Source organism: Triturus cristatus, chromosome 3_1, assembly GCF_964204655.1.
Source record: "Triturus cristatus chromosome 3_1, aTriCri1.1, whole genome shotgun sequence".
In the NCBI taxonomy this organism is placed as follows: Eukaryota; Metazoa; Chordata; class Amphibia; order Caudata; family Salamandridae; genus Triturus; species Triturus cristatus.
Window position 1 is genome coordinate 307533459 of NC_140583.1, and position 19774 is coordinate 307553232.

General features: G+C 43.4%; 1 protein-coding gene across 5 annotated transcripts in view; it reads left to right on the forward strand.

Moving 5' to 3' along the window:
- CSNK1G1 (casein kinase 1 gamma 1) overlaps nucleotides 1-19774 on the forward strand; it is a 584461-nt gene that overhangs the window by 360336 nt on the left and 204351 nt on the right. For all 5 annotated transcript variants that reach the window (XM_085643991.1, XM_085643993.1, XM_085643989.1 and 2 more), the window contains one exon: nucleotides 15525-15565. In XM_085643991.1, coding sequence (XP_085500117.1) covers nucleotides 15525-15565 — 41 coding nt within the window. The remainder of the gene's footprint in view (nucleotides 1-15524; nucleotides 15566-19774) is intronic.

Here is a 19774-nt window from a genome sequence, read left to right on the forward strand (position 1 = left end):
GCCGATGTATCCGCCCCACCGGGAGCAGAATCCCTGCCACTCAGCCCACAAACAGCAACTGACAATTCCACTCAAACATACACACAAGGAACATTCTGTGACATTACTTACACTGGCTGAGCAGCAGAATACAGAGAAAAGACTAGACAGATGAGAGCAGGATACCACACCTTGTTTTGTTCCTTTTGTATTGTGTGTACCAGTATGTCATCACTGTAATTGAACACATGTGTAACAGGTTGAATTAATGGGGCAAATAACATCCTGAAATATCGCAACGGAGACTCAAACTCAGTTTTTGGTATCTGAACAAACCAACATGGGTTCAAAAATTACTAATGTTTCTACAGTTCTCTGCAAGCTCTAGTTGATGGTATCCTTTGTTCAGATCAAGATGGGAGAAAATTTAGGCTCTGTTCAGCTGCATAATAATGTCTGCTATGTGGGGACCAGGATGTCTTTTGTGCATATCAACAAAAATGCGCACACTCCTTTTTTAGCGCCAAGACTATGGGCGAAGCCCACAGTGTAGGACTGGTGGCACGTTCAATGATGCCATGTTTCAACAGTGTTTCTAGTTCTTTCTCAGTGGCTTCTTGCAATTGAAGTGATTCTGCGGTGCCGTTGGGCAACCGGACGAATGTCCTCATTAATATGAAGTTGCACTTTCTTTTTCGTGAGTGTTCCTAGACCATGAAACGATTGGAACTGAGTCACAATTTCAGACTGAGCATGGATGTTTTAGTTGAGAGATCACAATCCTGTATCAGCAGCCGTGGCAAATCTAAGCAGGCATGCACTCAAAGTTCCCTGAAGCACATTAATCAGCACTTGCACTGACATAGTTTTGTGTCTCATGGTTGAAATAAATGACCGTTGACTCTATAGCAGTTTAGAAGTAGCGTGGCACAGGAGATTAGCTGTTAAACTTCTATGCTCGTATGATATTAATTGACGCACCACTGTCTATATTGAAGGTTATGGGGCAACAGTTCACCTTTAATGTAATTTTTGCATAGTGTCCAAATGAATTTTGTTGGTGCTTGTGTTTTTTGACTTTTTTTTTTAAATTCTTTTTTATTGATCAAATAGACTCATGTATTGGAATGCATTAATTTGTGTTTTTTTTACTTTTGATATTCTTTGCAAGCAGCTAGTCCTACAAGTTCCTTGATAGATTTAAATCAACGCATATCCATCTTCCTCACTGGTGCTTGATAATGACGTTGAAGAGCCTTTATATGACAAACTTGTCGATCCACTTTGCTTGGTTTCTACTATCGTAACTGATGTCACCTTTTGGCCTTGTGGATGTGGCGAGGATGTTTCTGGAACCTTCTGACGTCCCATTTTCTCTTCTCGTTCTGACTCATTTGGTTTCTCTTTCAATTTGCAGACCATTATGCAATGGTTGCTGCAAAGAAAACCACTTCATATCTGTCCTATGGCTGGACATTTACCTTTATGGGGAAATGAAAGTCCACATCGGGAAATTAACTTTTGCTTCTTTGGAGACATTGACTTATGTACATCTGTTTTGCGATTTTGCGTGTTTTTCGTGATCAACGCTGATTCATTACGTGCCGTTCCTACGTGGTGCTGTGTGGTCTCTCTTCCGACAGTCTTACAAGCATGTCTCATGCGGATTTCTTAAATGCGCTCCTCTGCAGGGATTTCAACTTCAATAGACATGTATGGGCTGAAAGCGGGCTTTAACTCCACGTAAGCCAACTGCAGACTGCTTTGCATCAATTTGGGGTGCACCTTGCACACACAATAATAATAATACTGCCATTTATTAAACACGAACATCTACCTCCTAGGAGGTGTCCCGGCGCTATAGCGACAGGTGATCAAGGAGCGATTAAATTAAACCAGGATGAAAAGCCAGGATTTGACTGCCTTCCTAAATAGTATTTCAGAAGAAATCTGACGTAGGGAGTTGGGGAGGGAATGCCACAATGTAGATGCCCCAAACATAAATGATCTGCCACCCAGCCAGGTTTTCTTCACACAAGGGGTGCAGAGTAAATTCTTGGAGCAGGATCTCAAAACACGTGAATGCGTGTAAACACCCAACCTCTGTTTCAGATATGCAGGGCATGATTCGTGAAATGCCTGGAATGCTAGAGTCAAGGCCTTGAATTTAATTCTCTTGGCTACTGGTAGCCAGTGAAGTTCTCTAATATGCGGAGAGATGTGTTGCCGACAAGGAACATGTTTGATTAATCTCGCTGCCGCATTTTGGACCATCTGGAGTTTCTTTAAGAGGTAGGCCGGTAAGCCAGTGTAAAGGCCTTCGCGTAGTCCAGGCGGACAGTAACTGTAGCGTGGATTACGGTCCTGCGGCAGCTCTCTGGCAGCAGATGTATACATTTCCGCAGGTTTCTCAGGCTGCGGAAGCAGGTGGCTGTGACCTGCTGAATTTGGGCTGAGAAGGATAGATCAACCTGCCATTTTACGCCCAGATTTTTTGCCTGGCCCGCTGGTACAGGTGGCGGGCCAATTTCCTCAAGCCACCAAAGGGCAACCGCCGGTGGCTGTGATTTGCCAAAAAACATCACCTCAGTTTTGTCGGCATTCAATTTTAAGTTTGTTGTTCATCCAGCTTGCCATGTCTTTAAAGCAGCCTTTGAAGCACTTAAGAGTCTTTGGTCTGATCCTTGAATGGGAAGACCAGCTGAGTGTTGTCGGCGTAGGAGATCGCCTTCACTCCCCAGTTGGCTATCAGAGTAAATAAAGGGGCCAAATATATATTAAATAGGAGCGGGCTCAGGGCCGACCCATGTGGCACCCCGCACCACAGAGGCTTGCGTGAGGATTGGTGCGGTTGTAAGGCCACCCTTTCAGTGCGCCGGTAGAGGAAGGACTTTAGCCAGGCCAGAGCGGAGCCATTAACCCCGCTGGGCAAAAGGCGTTGAGTCAGTATAGCGTGGTCCACAGTATCGAATGCTGCAGACAGATCCAGAAACACACGAGCATAGCTGATGCTCCTGAGTCCAATGCCATTCTGACTGAATCAGCTACCTCTAATAATGCAGTCTCTGTACTGAACCCTGCTCGAAAACCGGTTTGGGTATCGTGCAGGATATTGTTATTTTCAATAAAGTTGGTCAATTGCCGCTGCACTACCTTTTCCAGCATTTTTGCAGGGGCAGGTAACGGAGAGATAGGGCTGTAATTGTTCAGTACCCTGAATCCATGTTTGGTTTCTTTTTTAGGGGGAGTAGAATGGCATGCTTCCATAAGTCAGAAAAAATGCCAGAGGAAAGAGAAGCATTCCAGATTGTAGACAGCACATAGCTCGTGGGATTAGCCAACTCTTTCCACAGTTTAGCGGGGCATGGATCTTCCGGCGAGCCAGACTTGCATCCCTGGATCATTACCACTGCTTCCCTCTGAGATATGGGGGCAAAGGCAAAGAAGAGAGACAGGGGTGTATGCTTAACTGCCACGTCTGATTGAGACGTAGTAGTGGTGGCTAAAAAGAGTTATAGACGTTGGTGATTTTATCATTCAAGAATATTGAGATTCTCTCGCACAGTGCCATTGATGACTGGGCATCAATGACCAGCTCGCGGGGTTTGAGGAAGGAGTTGACCACCTTAAGATAGCCTTTCCCGGTTTATCGGAAGAGTCAATACACTTGGCAAAATGACCTCTTTTTTTCTCCTTCATGAGTTTGTGCATAACCTTCAAGGATTTCTTGTATATCATTTTGGCAGAGGTGTCATAATCCGCCCTCCAGAGTCATTCCAAGCGCTTGCACTTGCTTTTCATAGCCCTAAGAGGCTCCCAGAACCATGGGGCTGAGGGAGTTATCCTCATAGATCTTGTAGCTCTAGCTGGTGCCAAAGACTCTACTGCAGTGGTAATCCAGTTATGCAGGGCCAGAGTGCCTAAATTAGGGTCAAGACATAGGGTCGGTTGGCTAGCTTATAAAATCGGGCTTAAGCGTGCAGCTGTCAACTTCTTCCAATTCCTCTTTAAGAAGTATCAGGTACTCTCCGATACGTCGTATTTGGCCAGATTAAAAGAAAAAGGGATGAGGAAATGGTCTGACCAAACCACTTGGTTTGGCTCTTCAGTTTTCATGGACGAGATATTGGAGAATATCAGGTCAAGGGTTTGCCCTGCTTTGTGGGTAGGGAATTTCACAAGTTGGGGCAGATTCGCACCTTCCATCAAGGAGACCATCTGCATTGCTGGGCCACAAGTGGGGTCATTTACGTGCAAATTAAAATCCCCTAATACCGGAAAATTAGAGGATAGACGGGATTTCTGTGCAATGAAGTTGCATAGTTCCAGGTGTATATCGGGTGGACAATCAGGAGGCCTATATACCAGCAGTCCTGAGAAGGAGGTTGTGGGGCCAGTCCAGATGCAAAAATTATGACCCTTAACCATGCCCATGTGCCCTAATACTGAGGAGGCTATGTCCCAGGAGTCTTTAAATATGATCGCTACTCCGCCTCCCCTTTTGTCTCCCGCCCTATTAGCACAGCATAGTTTAAACCCAAAAGGCAAAGCTAATGCCACTGTCGCAAGGATATCATCCTCAGCCAAGTTTCAGTAAGAAACAAGACCTCCAACTCATTTCCAGCCAATAGTAGCCACAGATCCTCAGCATGTTTAGATAAGGATATGCAGTTTATAAGGCAAGCCTTGATCTGATCAGGCGGCACACTCTGCACCTTTTTGCCCTCCCTTAGGTCTGTAGCTACTAGCGTCCAGTTGCTTTCTGTACACGCGCTGCGTGGAGTAGCTGTCATTAAGTCACATCCATGAGGCTTGGGACAAGTTTTAACATTGAGGGCCAGAAGATCAGCTCTAGACCATTGTGTTACCGTATAATTTTGAAAAAGGGCAGCCTGGTTGGCGCTGGCAGCGATCCGGCTGCGGACGGGCGCAGACGGGCTTGCCTTTGGTGCGCCGGCTGCGCGCCGTGCTGGCATCCTGTTTGAATAACCCCCCGGTAGTGGAAGTGAGAAAAAAACAGGGCGGAGCAACGTCCCTCCACTGAAACAGCACAAGCTGCGGTGGAACGGGGACCGGCGTCGGGAAATGTGCAAATAAGCAGAAGCAGTAGGTAGCAACTTTAAAAGATTTGGCAGTATTAAAAGCACATAAAATACATTAGCAGCAGCACAGAAACGTGGTTAGTTTAAAATCAAAGTGGTGATTTTGCCAAACGGCGCGCTGTCACCTGTCGCACCTAAGCAGTTTGCTGTACCATTGCAAACTCTCAGGGAGAGCAGCCTGGTTTCTTTGGGGCACGTATCCCTTGTCGCCAGTTTTAGCATGTTCACAACCCAGGGAACATTATAATGAACACGCGGAGTTTTATAACAGACTTCTTTATTCCTCGGCATACAACCACACACTGTAGGAATTGTCATTACTTTTTATAGTTACACCTTAACCCCTTCCGGCAAATTACGTGATTCCTGTTTAGAGTCCGCCCAGAACTGCAAGTGTCTAGCACTCATAATATTAAACACTGCCGAAAGGAGCCCTTAATAGCACAACTGCCACCAGCCTGTGCTACACACAAGCGGCCTGTCTAACCACATACTATAAAGTGTTTGATATGCCTGTCCCCTCCATCAACAATTCCGTGAGCTCTGCACAGTCAACCAATCCTGCTAGTAGTTTCTCGCAGTTGCTGCTGTCGGCCATCCACCAGGTAGCATGTTGAATAGCAGCAGCCAAATAATAAAACTCACGCCGCGTCACCTCCAGGCCGCCTTCCTCATAACTCTAAACCAAGTTGACCTGAACCTCCCTAGTGCGCTTAGCTGCCCAAAAAAGTGAGGTGAGTAAGGAATCCACTTGTTTGAACTGACTTGAGAGCAAAGAGCTCAGGAAGTTCTGAATGGCATACAGACTTCGCGACAGGAGCACCATCTTAGCAGTAATCCTTTGACAACGGCAATGTGTTTAAAAAGGACACTGACGAACGTAGCGAGTTCATCACCCTCCTGATATTGAACTGCAACCGATTTTCTTTCGTGTGCTCTACCATCACACACAGATAGCAGAAGTGTCCAGTTCCCACCACAGCCCAATGTCAGGCAGACTGTACTCTGTAATGTTCCTACCAGTGCTGCCAGAAAGAACAGTAATGGCCTCTCATGATCATACTCAACATTATTAAACTGCATAAAAGACTAATAGCAAATTGTCAGGTTGACACAAATTCTCATAACCGTAAAGTGCCTCCTGATTCTGAAAGCAGCTTGGTACCATGTAAATAGATAGAATGAGCGTTAAAAATGCTGTTGTATTCTATTTTGTACTTGTTACTTACATCTGCATATTGAGCCGCCCTCTCTCACACACCCACCAGTATATGTATGTCTATTTCTTCAAGATTGTGGCTTGAGTGTCTGGTGCAAGATAAGGCATTTTATTAGTTATTTTTGATTTGTTGTTACCCAGCAAACAGAAGAGGAGAGAGGTATTGTTCCAAAGGGACTGCTCTAATTACTTTTCATGCTAGTATATATTCTAGCTATAGAGTAGTTTGCCGAGAAAATATCATATTCGTCCCTCCATTTTTTAGGTCTCGCCTGACCCAGCGCTTGGGCTGGTCTGGCGAGACTTTAAGTAAGGGCTTCAAAAAATGCTACCGCCGGCCACAGCTTGCAGTGCATGTGCGTGGGCGCGCGCTTGAGCAGAGGCGCCATATGCTGTGATTACTGCTGTGCGCGCACCACTCGCGCACATGCACTGCAAGCTGTGGCCGGCGGTAGCATTTTTTCCCCACTATCACTTTCACTTTGGCCCCGCAGTTAACTTCCTTGTTTCCTTAACCTTCCATTTTATACAGCGCTGCCCTCTGCTGCACCTCATCCTTTCATACCTATGTGCCCTCCTTTTCCCTGCACTGCAGCCTCTCTCCTTATCATTCCTGTACCCCAATAACTTCACCCCCACCCCCTTCATTTTGTTCCTTCTAGAGTCCCTGCCTTTCATATCTGTCTCACTCTATATCATAGCCCGAAACAATTCACATGCACCATTCACTACCTCTTCGGTGCACTGTCCTTTGCACGTGCCATGCAGCACCCCCAGACATTTACTCCAGTACATCTACTCCTCTAAACATGTCTGCCTATGCACCATCTCCCTCCCATGACACCTTCTGTCCCCAACACATTTCTTCTTCAGTAACCCACATCTTAGGCTCTACCCCTTTACAACTCTCTGTACAGCTTAGTTTATATACCCTTTCTTTGACTTTTCTACAACCTACATATTTCCCTACACTGCTTCACCTTCCAGCCCACTGCCCGTTTCCGTATCTACAACCCTTCTCCATACGATGCCGTCTTTGCCATCACCTCGCCTACACATGACCCATGTATAGTGTCAACCCCTACTCATGGTTAGCTCTTCTACTCACCCTCTACAACGGCACACTCAATCTTTTTTTTTTTTTTTGTTTAGTGCAGATTTATATAGCGCGAACTCGACCTGAAGGAAGCGCTTTACATGAGCACCAGTTACGTTATGTCCTTTATATTGCCCCGCTACACCCTTCTCCTTCCTTTCTCAGCATTGTCTCGTCTACATATTCTCTTTCTCTCCCCCCTTTCATTGCATAGATCTTTTTGCAGCCTCTCCTGCACATTTCCCATTCTTTAACCCTCTTATCCTACAGGCTTCCCCTTGTAAACATTCTCCGCCTGTTCCACAGCGTTCATGGCAAGCTCTGCCCTCTTCTCTGACAGCTGAGGCCGCTCCCTCTGGCTCGCGAGTCTGTGGGGAGGCCCTGGGGTGTCAAGGGCCAGCCCACACGGCCTTACTGACTGGAAGCCTATCACACAGCTTTTCTGTACGCCCCCGAACGCCTGGAACGCTTTGCCAGCTAGCCCGAGGGCAATCACTGATTACGATGCTTCCAGAAAGTCCCCGTAAAACCCATCTATTCACTTCCCTGTTTTGTAAGGTTAGCGGGTGAATTATGTCACAATTCCGGTCTATTTTTAGCGCCAAGAGAAGGCTGGTTGGTAACATAGTACTGATACATCTTCGTACCTGTAAAGTACCACACAACGCACACGTATCCTCTCCGACTAACGCGGAGAAGCACACTTACAGGCTAACACACTTGACACACCGAGGCTTCAACATGAACATATGCACACAATCGCACTGGCACATTTCCTTACGCATGCACATACTAACAGCAACACACACACCAATTTATAAACACATACCGACCCATGAATACATACATTGACTAGCAGATTGAGATACACACACTAATGAGCATATACACGTACAAGCGGACACCAACTTACATGCAATCAAAAAATAACACCCATAGCACAATTCTGCACACACAATGACCAACATTGACATGCATGCACTAAGGCAAACGCACACAAACATTGACGCGCACACAACCTAGAGCTGATATAGACTGGCAACGTGTGTTCATCTACAAACTGACACATGGGACAAAACCAATACGCACGCACTGCCAAAAAGAAAGACAACTACCCACAGGCATACAGACATTCATACATGTACAAAAGCCATAAGACAACCGCAGACACCAGCAAGAACATGCTCTACTTAAAGTGAATCAAATTGCTTGAAGGTCAGATCTGCACGAAAAAAGGACCGCCAACCAGCAGAGCAACTAGACAAACCTTTTTTGAGGAATGGGGAGCTCAGCTAACCAGCAGTGTAACAAAGGCCCCCCTGCAAAGTACATGGAGGGGGCTCCCCCCACTCAGGGCTGACTGAGCTATGAATTGGCAAGAAAGAGGCATGTAAAAACTGAATGCACGGGCTTAGAAATGTACTGTTTTTTTCGTCAATCTTTCCTTACTCTCTAAAAGTAGTATAGAAATTCTCATTAGTATAGACTTCACCAGCCACCGTGTTGTTTTTAATCCTGAGTTTTCACAACCATGCACACACAACCATGCACACACAACCATGCACACACAACCATGCACACACAACCACGCACACACAACCACGCACACACAACCACGCACACACAACCACAACCACACACACAACCACAACCACACACACAACCACAACTACACACACAACCACAACTACACACACAACCACAACTACACACACAACCACACAAACCACCACAACCACACACACAACCACACCCACACACACAACCACACCCACACACAACCACACCCACACGCACCCCCACACACAAAACCACAAACAAACACAACCACTCACCACCACACACAGCCACAGCCACATGCAACCACACACCACACCCACACACCACACCCACACACCACATGCACACAACCACACACGCGCACAACCACACACGCGCACAGACGCACGCACAGCCGCACGCGCACACAACCGTGCACGCACAACCGCACGCGCGCACACAACCGTGCACGCACAACCGCACACGCACGACCGCACACACATGACCGCACACGCACGCACAACCGCACACGCACGCACAACCGCACACACACGCACAACCGCACACATACGCACAACCGCACACGCATGCACAACCGCACACAACCACACACACACACAACCACAAACTGTTTTTGGGCTGTCAGCATAAATACGCGGTCACCAAGCACGGTGAACACCTCGGGAAAGTTTGGGAAGTCACCCCCAACTTTGAAACCCCTTGCTGTTGCAGAGTGTGTGCTGTACACATGGCAATACCTTGACACAGCGGACTGTTGCAAGGAATGCTTTGAGCTTCGGAGGCTGACAGACCTCAGTCTGTGCATTAGTTCACACCGTCTTGGCGCTGCATGAAAACAGGGTGCCCACTATCCAGCATGAAGTGAGACGTTGTGATCGGGGCTGGAGATACTATTTAGCAATCTGCTTAGAACATTGTGTTTCATTTATGGCATTAAACATAGAGGAGCACTGGCAACGCTGATAAAATGGATTTCATTTTGAGTAGTGACTAAAACTTTAAAAAAGCCTGCAGTACTGAAACAAGCATTGGCAATGCAATAGGTCTCGCATTTGCAAAAGTTTAAGCTATTGGCATTGTTCATGACAATGCCTTTTTTTATCTATTTTATAAAACAAACACATAAATAAATGCCATTATCATTTACAATGCCAATAGCTAGTGTTGCATTATTATTAGCAATGCCAACTGCTCACACTTTTATAATGCGAGACCTATTGCATTGCAAATGCTTGTGTTGAGTAAAGTAATGACTGAGACAATAAGGGGAACCCATCACTGTTTGTTTCGTGTAAACCCGCTTACTCCCAGTTTAACAGAACAGCCAGTTGTCAAAATAGACAAGGTCCGGTACTACCGCTACAGTACAAAATCTACAAGAGACACCCTGCTAATTGCTCCATACACAAGTCCAAAGTAGACCTTCTGCAACTTGCTGAATTACCCATCTCCCTCAAAGCCGCATCATAGGAAAATTTCTGCTCCACCACTACTTTTCTTTCTTGCTTACTTTCTCACTCGTTTATTGAATATCCAGCCTCCGATCAAAAATACACATGAAGTATTAATAACCATCGAGAGACACTCCTGGAAACACAACAGAAGGAAACTACCTACTCACCTGTGTGACAACCTTTACACCGTCGTCCAACAGAATTCAGAAGATCATAAGGAGACACTGGTCCATTCTGAAACTCTCAACATTCCAAACCCGAGATTTCAAACGGACGCAGAATCTGAGAGATCTCCTTATTCACATGCGACCACAATCCCGAAGACCAAACAACCTACCCTCTGGGGGGGACTACCATCAATAAAGGGACACTACCCATGTGGGAGCTATGCGGTATACACTGAGACCATCTGACTAACACTATTAACATACTAACTAGATAACGATGATTTAGGCTCTTATTTTATATTTATATAAAAAAATGCATGACCACATTAGGATACCATGACTGTATGTGGCAAATTCAGTTAGCACAGAAACAAGAACTCCAATCAGGCCGATAAAGTGACCCGCCCTTCAAAGATTATCTTACTAAAAAGATCCACATACCAATCGTATCATGAGGATTGAGAACCTAAATTAAATTAACCAATGTATGACTACATCTGGATGCCGTATGATGTATGTGACTAATTCAGTGTACACTAAAACAGACACTTCAATATGGCCGCCACGGAGTGACCTGCCCTACGGAGCGACAAGCACACCGGCATCGACCCCTAACACAGGACCCACTTCTGGATCACGGGCCGGATCCAACATGCTGCACCTGCAACGTGAAATCACATATACTCCCTCCCGCACGACCAACACTGGACGTCCAGGAAGGCTGGGAGAGGGGTAGGTTGCACGCGATATACCATGCATGAGACTGTAAGTGTTGCAGCTTCACAGAAGACTTGAGCGGGACGTGAGTGCTCTATGAATAATAGAACAAACAACGCCACCACTCTACGTTTTCTTTTCCAGAAAAAATACGTAGTAGCCATGCGGTCCTCTGCTTTGACCCAAGGCACACTTTGGCCTAATAATGGGGCATTGCAGCACCGGCCTAAGGATCATGGGTACTGGACCTTCATCTTGCTCCAAGTCTCTCCCGCTACGCGATTTATGATGTATTAACCACACCCACATTAATGATGATGCTATTAGACAGAAACATTATATCTTGTCTGTTGCAGAAACCTGGTTTCTCCACCATTAATACATTCCGTCCGGGTGGGACTCCTCTGTTTTATCAAGTCTTTATTGAAATAACCCAAACTTCTGCCAATGAGATAGGTGTGCCAAACTCTGCTCCCTGCTAGAGACCACCATAATTCATATTTCTACCACAAGTGTGTGATTGAAGGCTCTGCGGTTAGCTTATTGATAACCAGCTTGACTATTTTCTGCATCTACACCATCCTCTGACTACAGCCAGCCATTACTTTAGCTACACTCGAACAGTTGTACCATTGTTACACACCTACTGCAAGTGATGTTTTTGAAACCTGCATGGAGTGGTTCTCTTGTAAACCTTTTCTCTTCAGACCAAAAGTCCACTGATTTTGATTCTGTACTGGTAGTCCATTGCACAGCGCAGTGTTGGCACCTCTGTATGTGCCTCAAAGCAAAGGTCTGCATTAAATAATGAGGGAGAACTTTGTCAAGGTTTTTATTCTGACAAAGATCAGAGTCCAGGACTGTGTCCATGTTTTTTATTAAGTGATGTATTTAAGTGATCCATGTGCTGCTGGTGGCAGCATTTGAGGACTCATTTGTTACTTGAAAAGGGACCAAAAAATAGGGGGGACTCCTTGGGAGAAATGAACATAGAGTTCTCTAAAACTGGATAAGAAAAACCGTAATTGGAATAGTCAAAAATTAAAACTAAATATATAGTTGAAAATCAAATAAACTGAATCAATACAGCCGATAAATATAATGTACATACTAATAATCAACCCTGGATTAAGTGCGAAGAGGGAGTAGCTATCCCTGCCCAATGTACCTTAACTACTGGGCTTGGGAATAAATATTGCCCTGGCAGTGGCTTGTCTGGGTGGCGGAATGGCCACTGAAAAAAAAAAATACTAAGTTTCCTTGACAGAAGGGAAACAATTGTGGACTACTCCCTCTAAAGTTATCCTGCGGGCAACGTAGCCATCCACCTTCTCCTCAAAAGAAGGGCATTTAGTGATAAATATGTTATGGGACCTCCGAGTGTGAGTGTTTTTTTTTTTTTTATACTTTCGCAGTCTGCAACTATGGTTTCCAAGCCCTGTGTGATTTAGGTTTAGGCCTTTGACATTTATAGTGCGTGTCAGATTGGCAACTGAAAATAAGTGAAGACATGCAAGCATTCTGATAAAGATGTACTCGGAAAATGTGTGTAGCATAACAAGACTTCTATTTCTAATAATACAATTATTATCGTAATTGCTATACTTAAAACTGATTTACTAATACACCATTTGAATCTAACCGGTTTCTTCAGTAGATGAAAAAAATGTGCAAAGATATTATTAATAATGACGCATCATACATCAATGCAGGTTTATATCGATATCTTGTGCATGCATCTGAAAAATTGTAGCGTTTGTTCTGGTAGGACTCCTAATACTGCTTTAATATGTAAAAATATTTTGCTTTTATAAAGGATATAATGCTAACAAAAAATATTTATTGTCTAAATGAGACGAAAAAAGTTAAATAAACCTAGTATCCAATGTAAATTATTTCCCCTGATCTGTCATAATTTTGACACTACATTACCAGCCAGAGAAATTTACAAGTAGGCGAGCCGACCCTTAGGGAATCGTTTAATGGCGAAGCCTTTCTTCAGATCAAATAAAACACTGAATAAATTGGTGGTTATATATAACCATGAGTCATTCCCCCTGCAGAAAACGTCCTATAGTGGAAAAGCAACGCTTCCGTGCCCCTCTATGCCATGTTTTCTCACCTGGCTTAGCGGAATTTGTCATTACTATAAAGGCTTATTCTTATGTGACCGTCTACTTAGTGAATTGATAAATCACAATCATATTGACATTGATATTACAATGTCTCCTTTAGTCTGTTGCCTGTGTTCTCATCAGCAGTTTGACTGGCACCAGCACAGAGATGGCTCTCTATGGAACACTCCAGCAGAGGGTCATTGTTGTATCGGGCTCCCTTCCTTGTGACACCACCATGGAGTTGCTGGCCTCACCTTTTGACTTGTTGTTGTAAGGGCAGGGCTGCAGGCTGTAGGTATCTTCATCCTCTTTGTCTCTCACTCTAATCACTACTTTTGTGTTTGCTACTCTATTGGGTGAAGCACTCCTATTCAAACAATCTAGTAACAGATCACTAATTACATACAATTAAAAAAAAAAATGAAGGTGCATCGTCCAGTATTTAACGGTCTTGTCACTGGTTCACTGCAAGGAATCACACCAACCACATCAAACCTCAGTTTTCCAGCTTGCCTTCTTTATAGATGTTGAACAAAAAATCTGTGAAAACAAGTAAGCCCCACCAGCACGTTTTGTTCCTCACTGGAACTTCAACAGAGATATGCTTCCATCGAAAGGAATGAATTCACTGTTCAGTTCCACTATCTTCAATATTGCTGCTTACGGGATTTGTCCATTTATATATTATGTTCTTAAGACGCTGAAGTACATACCATAATATATAGTGTGTCTGATTAATTTCTGTACCTCATCATGATACACAGAACAGACGAGTCGGCACTTTTATGTGTCTTCAACTACATTTTAGATGCTTGTGTTGGGAGGATGAGATGTTGATTTGTTTTCGCACATGGCTTGTTCCTAGCAGCCTGGGTGTATGCCCAGGCTGGGTGTGGGGGGTAGCACAGTCCATTGTTAAGTTATGTACATTATAGGAGTCCAAAGTGTTTTGCATGGTATTTTTTGCCTGCTGATTATCTCTAATGAAAGTAACTATTGCACATAACTTGTTGATACCTGTGTGTTTATTTCTTTTCCCTACTGTGACCATAAAAGACAAAATATATATGTGGGTGAAAATGAAATGGGGTTTGATCTTAATTCATCTGTATGGAAAATGTTAACTTTTCTGTTTAATGAATAGGTAGTATATACAGTGGTGTACCTTACATACATTGTTTTAACAAGCAGGTCTTTGTGTCCTTTAAATATTGCATTGGGATGCTTTTTGTGTACCATGCTTTGAGGTTTAATTCGCTAATCCAGTTATTTAATTTACGGAATTATCTACGCGCTGCATTGAGTGAGATCGTGGAAGCTCGTGTCATTTAGTTTTGTGGCATTTGTTAGTTTGTTTTATTTCATCCTCTTCAAGTGCCAGGACACGTGCACAGAATCTGCCTTATAAGACATGTTGTAACATTACTCTTCTACTTCACATTCACATTCATACAACCTGCTATCACGAAATGAACTTTCTTCCACTTATTCTAATATTTTACATTAAACTTTCACTTGTCCTTGGAATTCACTTGAGTTTTCATTCACTTGTGCTTAGGTTACACTATGAAACTTCATACACTTGTCGTTAAGGTTTACAAAATGTAGCTTTTGTTCTGTTTTGCCTAGAGTTCCCATAATATGATTGAATGCACTATAGTATTTAGGGTTATCTCAATGTGCTTTCATTCACTTGTCCTCTGAATTCACAGGATGAGCCGTTATTTACTTGTACATTGCATGCACAAGCAGATCTTTCGTTCACATTCATGAGTTGAGCTTTAATTCGTTAGGCTTCACACAATGATTTTTTTGTTTTTGTTTTCACTTGTGCTTAGTATTCTCTTGCGTTTGCTTTCGCTTCTTTTTCACATGACATTTCCTTCAATGGAGTTTATGATTCACACGAGGAACCTTCAGTCACACGTCCTTAGGGTTTATAGAATGAGCATCATTCACTTGTGCTTAGGGTTTAACCAATAAGCATATGTTCACATTTTCTTAGACTTGAACGTTTTCTTTCCCGTCTGCTTCATTTAAGTGATAAATGCAGTTTGTCTTCGGTAGAAGGCAGACACTATTCTACTAAGTTTTTCTTTTTATGTTTCCTCAGGTAAAAACCTTTACACCAATGAATATGTTGCGATCAAACTGGTAAGGCTTTCCTTTAACTGCTTTTTGTAAACCCACTGTTGATGTAACCCTGCTATGGAAGTTAGCAGTTAGTTCAACGTGAAGAACGTATGTCTGCCATTGTATAAGTTTGTTGCTAATTTATGACTTATTTTTCCAAAAGAATTAATAAAAATTAGCCAGAATCAGGGTACTGGTAACTGTTTTGTGCTTTGACACGTGTTATTTCTGTCGTGTCATTAGTATAGATCACCCAACTGACCACCACCTTACTGACCTTAGGCCAGCCAGTCTTGTCCCCTGAATTGTATCGGCCAGATGACTTCTAATTACCTCAGTTATCCAGTATTGCATCTTTCATAGATTCACATGCTTGAATCATTCCTGCTCTCGTGGTCGGAGTCTCATGGTAAGAATATATATATATATCTCATAGCAGTAATTAATATCATAATATGCAATCCTGCACTGCACAGTCACTGCAGTAGCCCATCAATGTCCTTTTGTAAAAAAGAACCAAAGTTGAAACACTGCCAATCGGGCCCAGCACCCTGTTGAACACTCCACAGAGAGACAAGTCCCTCATTTTCTACCGCTCGTCGTTATGACAGGGAGTCTCCCTAAGCTCTGCTCAGTTTTTTTTCTTCATTTGGATTTCTGACAGTACATGATGTCTGATTCTTCTAAAAAATGACTATTCAGAACTTGTGGGTCATGTGGGAAGAAAAGGCTACATTTTGAAGACCCCCACAAGGAATGTATTTATTGCCTGTACCCGCTTCACAAGGTAAAGGACTGTAGAATCTGCAGGACTTTTTCCTCCAAGAACTTAAAAGATAAGGAAGGCAGATTGCTTATCTGGTTAGTAAGTGACTACCTAAACAAGCAAGGAGACACGCTCCCACATCCTATCGCAGGAAGCGCAGGAAATCTGGAAATGGGTTCTCTCATCTCTATCAAAGTGGAACATCTCCCAGAGGTGGAGAACAGTCTGGTGGATACTTTAAACTGGACTTCCAACTCTTGCCAGGAATGAGAGCTAGATCAGAAGGTTCTCAATTCCATCTTCCAGATGTGGGGCAAGCCCAACTCTGATCTCTTCTTCTCTGTAATGAACCGGAAATGAAAATTCTTCGCCAGCTGGGAACCAGAAAAAGGATCATGGGGAAACGCCTTTCTAATAAGGTGAACAGGGATCTTTGCCTACGCATTTCCTCCCTTACTGTTTATACCAAAGCTTCTGATTAAACTGAAAAGCGAGCCATGCTGTGTGATTATCATTGCTCCACATTGGCCACGCCAGCATTGGTTCAGAGCTTCTCTTGCTCTCAGAATGCAGCTCTTATCGCCTTCCAGTATTATCGACACTGATCACAATGAGCAGGGGCCAGATTCTCCATCCACCTCCAGCACCACTGCAACTACATGCGTGGTTACTGAACACACTGAGTTTGAAGACTTAGACCTACCGCAAGACTGTAGAGACATCCTTTCTATAGCAAGGGCACAGTCCACTATTAATACTTAGAGTCTCAAATGGAAACGTTTCTGTTCATGCTGCCTTCGTAACAGTAGGGAGAGGAGTTGGCTTAACGGCTAGGGATGTCGACCTCCAATCTGGGGAACTGGGTTTGAGTCTCGGCAATGACGCTGAGCATCCTGTGATTCTGGGCAAATCACTTAATCTCCCCGTACCTTACAAAAATGAATGTGTCCTCATGTAATGCAACTGGTGCTATGTAAAGCGCTCTGGTACCTGATTCGGGTCAAGTTCGCGCTATATAAAACTCTGTAAAAAAATTAAATAAATGAATAAAAGTGTGCACCCACTTTAGTTTTCTACAGGTAAAATGTTGCCTTATTTGCTCTCCCTAGCTAAAGCCGGCCTTATGGTTACCTCTATTAAGGTACATCTTGCTGCTATTTCTACTAACAGACGTTCCTCTGGAGGTTTATCTCTTTGTTCATGTCGACTGTTAAAACAGTTCATGAAAGACTTTTCATGGCGTACTTTCCTGAAAGAGGTCCTCCTCCGGAATGGGGACTTAATTTAGTTTTGGCACAGCTTATGAAACAACCCTTTGAGCCTATACACAGAGCTGAGCTCATACATTTCCTGGAAAGTTGTTTTATTTGTGGCTGTTACTTCTGCAAGGAGAGTCTGCGAAATTCAAGCCTTCACGGTTAAAGAGCCTTACCTTCGCTTTACTAATGACTATGTTCTCCTTAGAACAAATCCAGTATTTATTCCAAAGGTACAGTCAGCTTTCCTCCTTAATGAGCCAGTTATTTTATGAACATTCTTTCAAAGCCCTAATTCCCCGGCTGAAAAGGCACTTCATTCATTGGAAATAAAAAGATGCCTCCAGTTTTGTCTATCACATACTATGGGCAACCGGAGATCTGATCAACTGTTTGTTTTCAATGGTGCACAAAAGCCAGGTACTGCAGTGACTAAAGTATCGATTGCAAGGTGGATTAAAGCTGCTATTCACTTTTACCATCCTGAAACAGTCAGGCTGCTTTCTTTCAATCCTAAGGCTCATTCCACGAGGGCATTGGCATCCTCAGCGGCGCTTTTTTGTTGGAGTGCCTTTGGATAAAATTTGCTGTGCCGCAACATGGAAGAATGTGCATACATTTACGCGGCATTACTGCTTGGATTTGGCTACGGATGCAGAAGCAGTGGTAGGACAAGCAGTCTTACGTAATCTTTTCCAATAAGGTAAACCTCTGTTTTGGAGGTGATTGTTTATTAATTTAGCTTAGAATGTTTTTGTTATGTTTGCATTCTCTTTATGCATATATGCTTGTATTTTATATTGTCATCTATATGAAGTGGATATGTACAAATGTATCTATTTATGAAGATATCTATTAGCCATTTATATGGTACCCACCATCATCAAAGATTATATTTGTATAACTGCTGACAATTCTGATTCAAGAATATGGATCTATGAAAGATCCAATACTAGATAAGCAACAAGTAACTTGCCTGTAACTTCAGTTATCCAGTATTAGTATCTTTTATAGATTCACATGCGACCCACCCTCCTCCCCGAGAGGCCTTCGCTTATTATTTCACTCTTGTCACTTGTGCTAGAAAATCCGAGGGACTTGCCTCTCTGTGGAGTGTTCTGGAGGGTGCTAGTGCCGGATTGGCTGTGTTTCAACCTTGGTTCTTTTTTACAGAAGGACATGGATGGGCTTCTGCGGTGAGTGTGCGGTGCATTATTGCATATTATGATATGTATTACCTCAATGATATATATTTTCTTACTGTGAGACTCCCACCTCGACAGCGGGGATGATTCAAGCATGCATCTCTATGAAAGATACTAATACTGAATAACTGGAGTTAGAGGCAAGTAACTCCTTTTCTTGTTCATTGCTCTTTTGGCGAGTGTCAGTGACACACCTACACTGGATGTGTGTTTTTACTGCTTATGACCTCAGTACTTCAGACCATTCACTTTTTTGCTACTGATGTCAACTGTCAGAGCTGCCAAGAGCCTTCTGCCCTGTATTCTAGCTAATAACTATAAGCATATAATATAATATAAAATAGAATAGAATGCTCAGTGATGTTGGTTAAGAGCAAAGGCTTGGTTGACATTTACACACTTGACCGCTGTGCCTGCACATTATGGGTGCCAAATGTCAACGTTCTTAACAACGTTCTCCTACCATGGCCATATTCATTTCTACTGCTGTTTGTTCCTCTTAACTCTGATGCTCCCCAACAACTCATTTTCTTAAACTATCTGTTAAAACACGAGCTCTCTACCAGCTCTTTTCATAGGCCTACCATCAGCCTCTGGTGGACAATTCCCTCCTTTCTTGAACACTGACCTTAATTCCAGTAGCCTGAACTCTTTCTACTCCTCTTACACGGATTCTCTTGCTAACATGATGAAACACCACCATTGCTTACAAATACATGTGAATGTCCCTGCCCATAACCAGGGCCACTGGAATTATGTAGGCTATGCAGCAGGGTTGAGTAAATTATTCGGCAAGAAATGTCCCATTATGCAGCACATTTTGTTGTAGCATTGCATCATTTATTTAGTCATTTATAAACTTGTTTACACTGTCTGGCCATTAGTTGTACCTTATCAATACCAGTTAAACACCCAAATATAGCAAGCTACAGGAAGATGACCAGTCAACCTTTGCAAAGTGCATTTTAACTAACTTTTGAACTATTTGAGATAAACAGTTGTT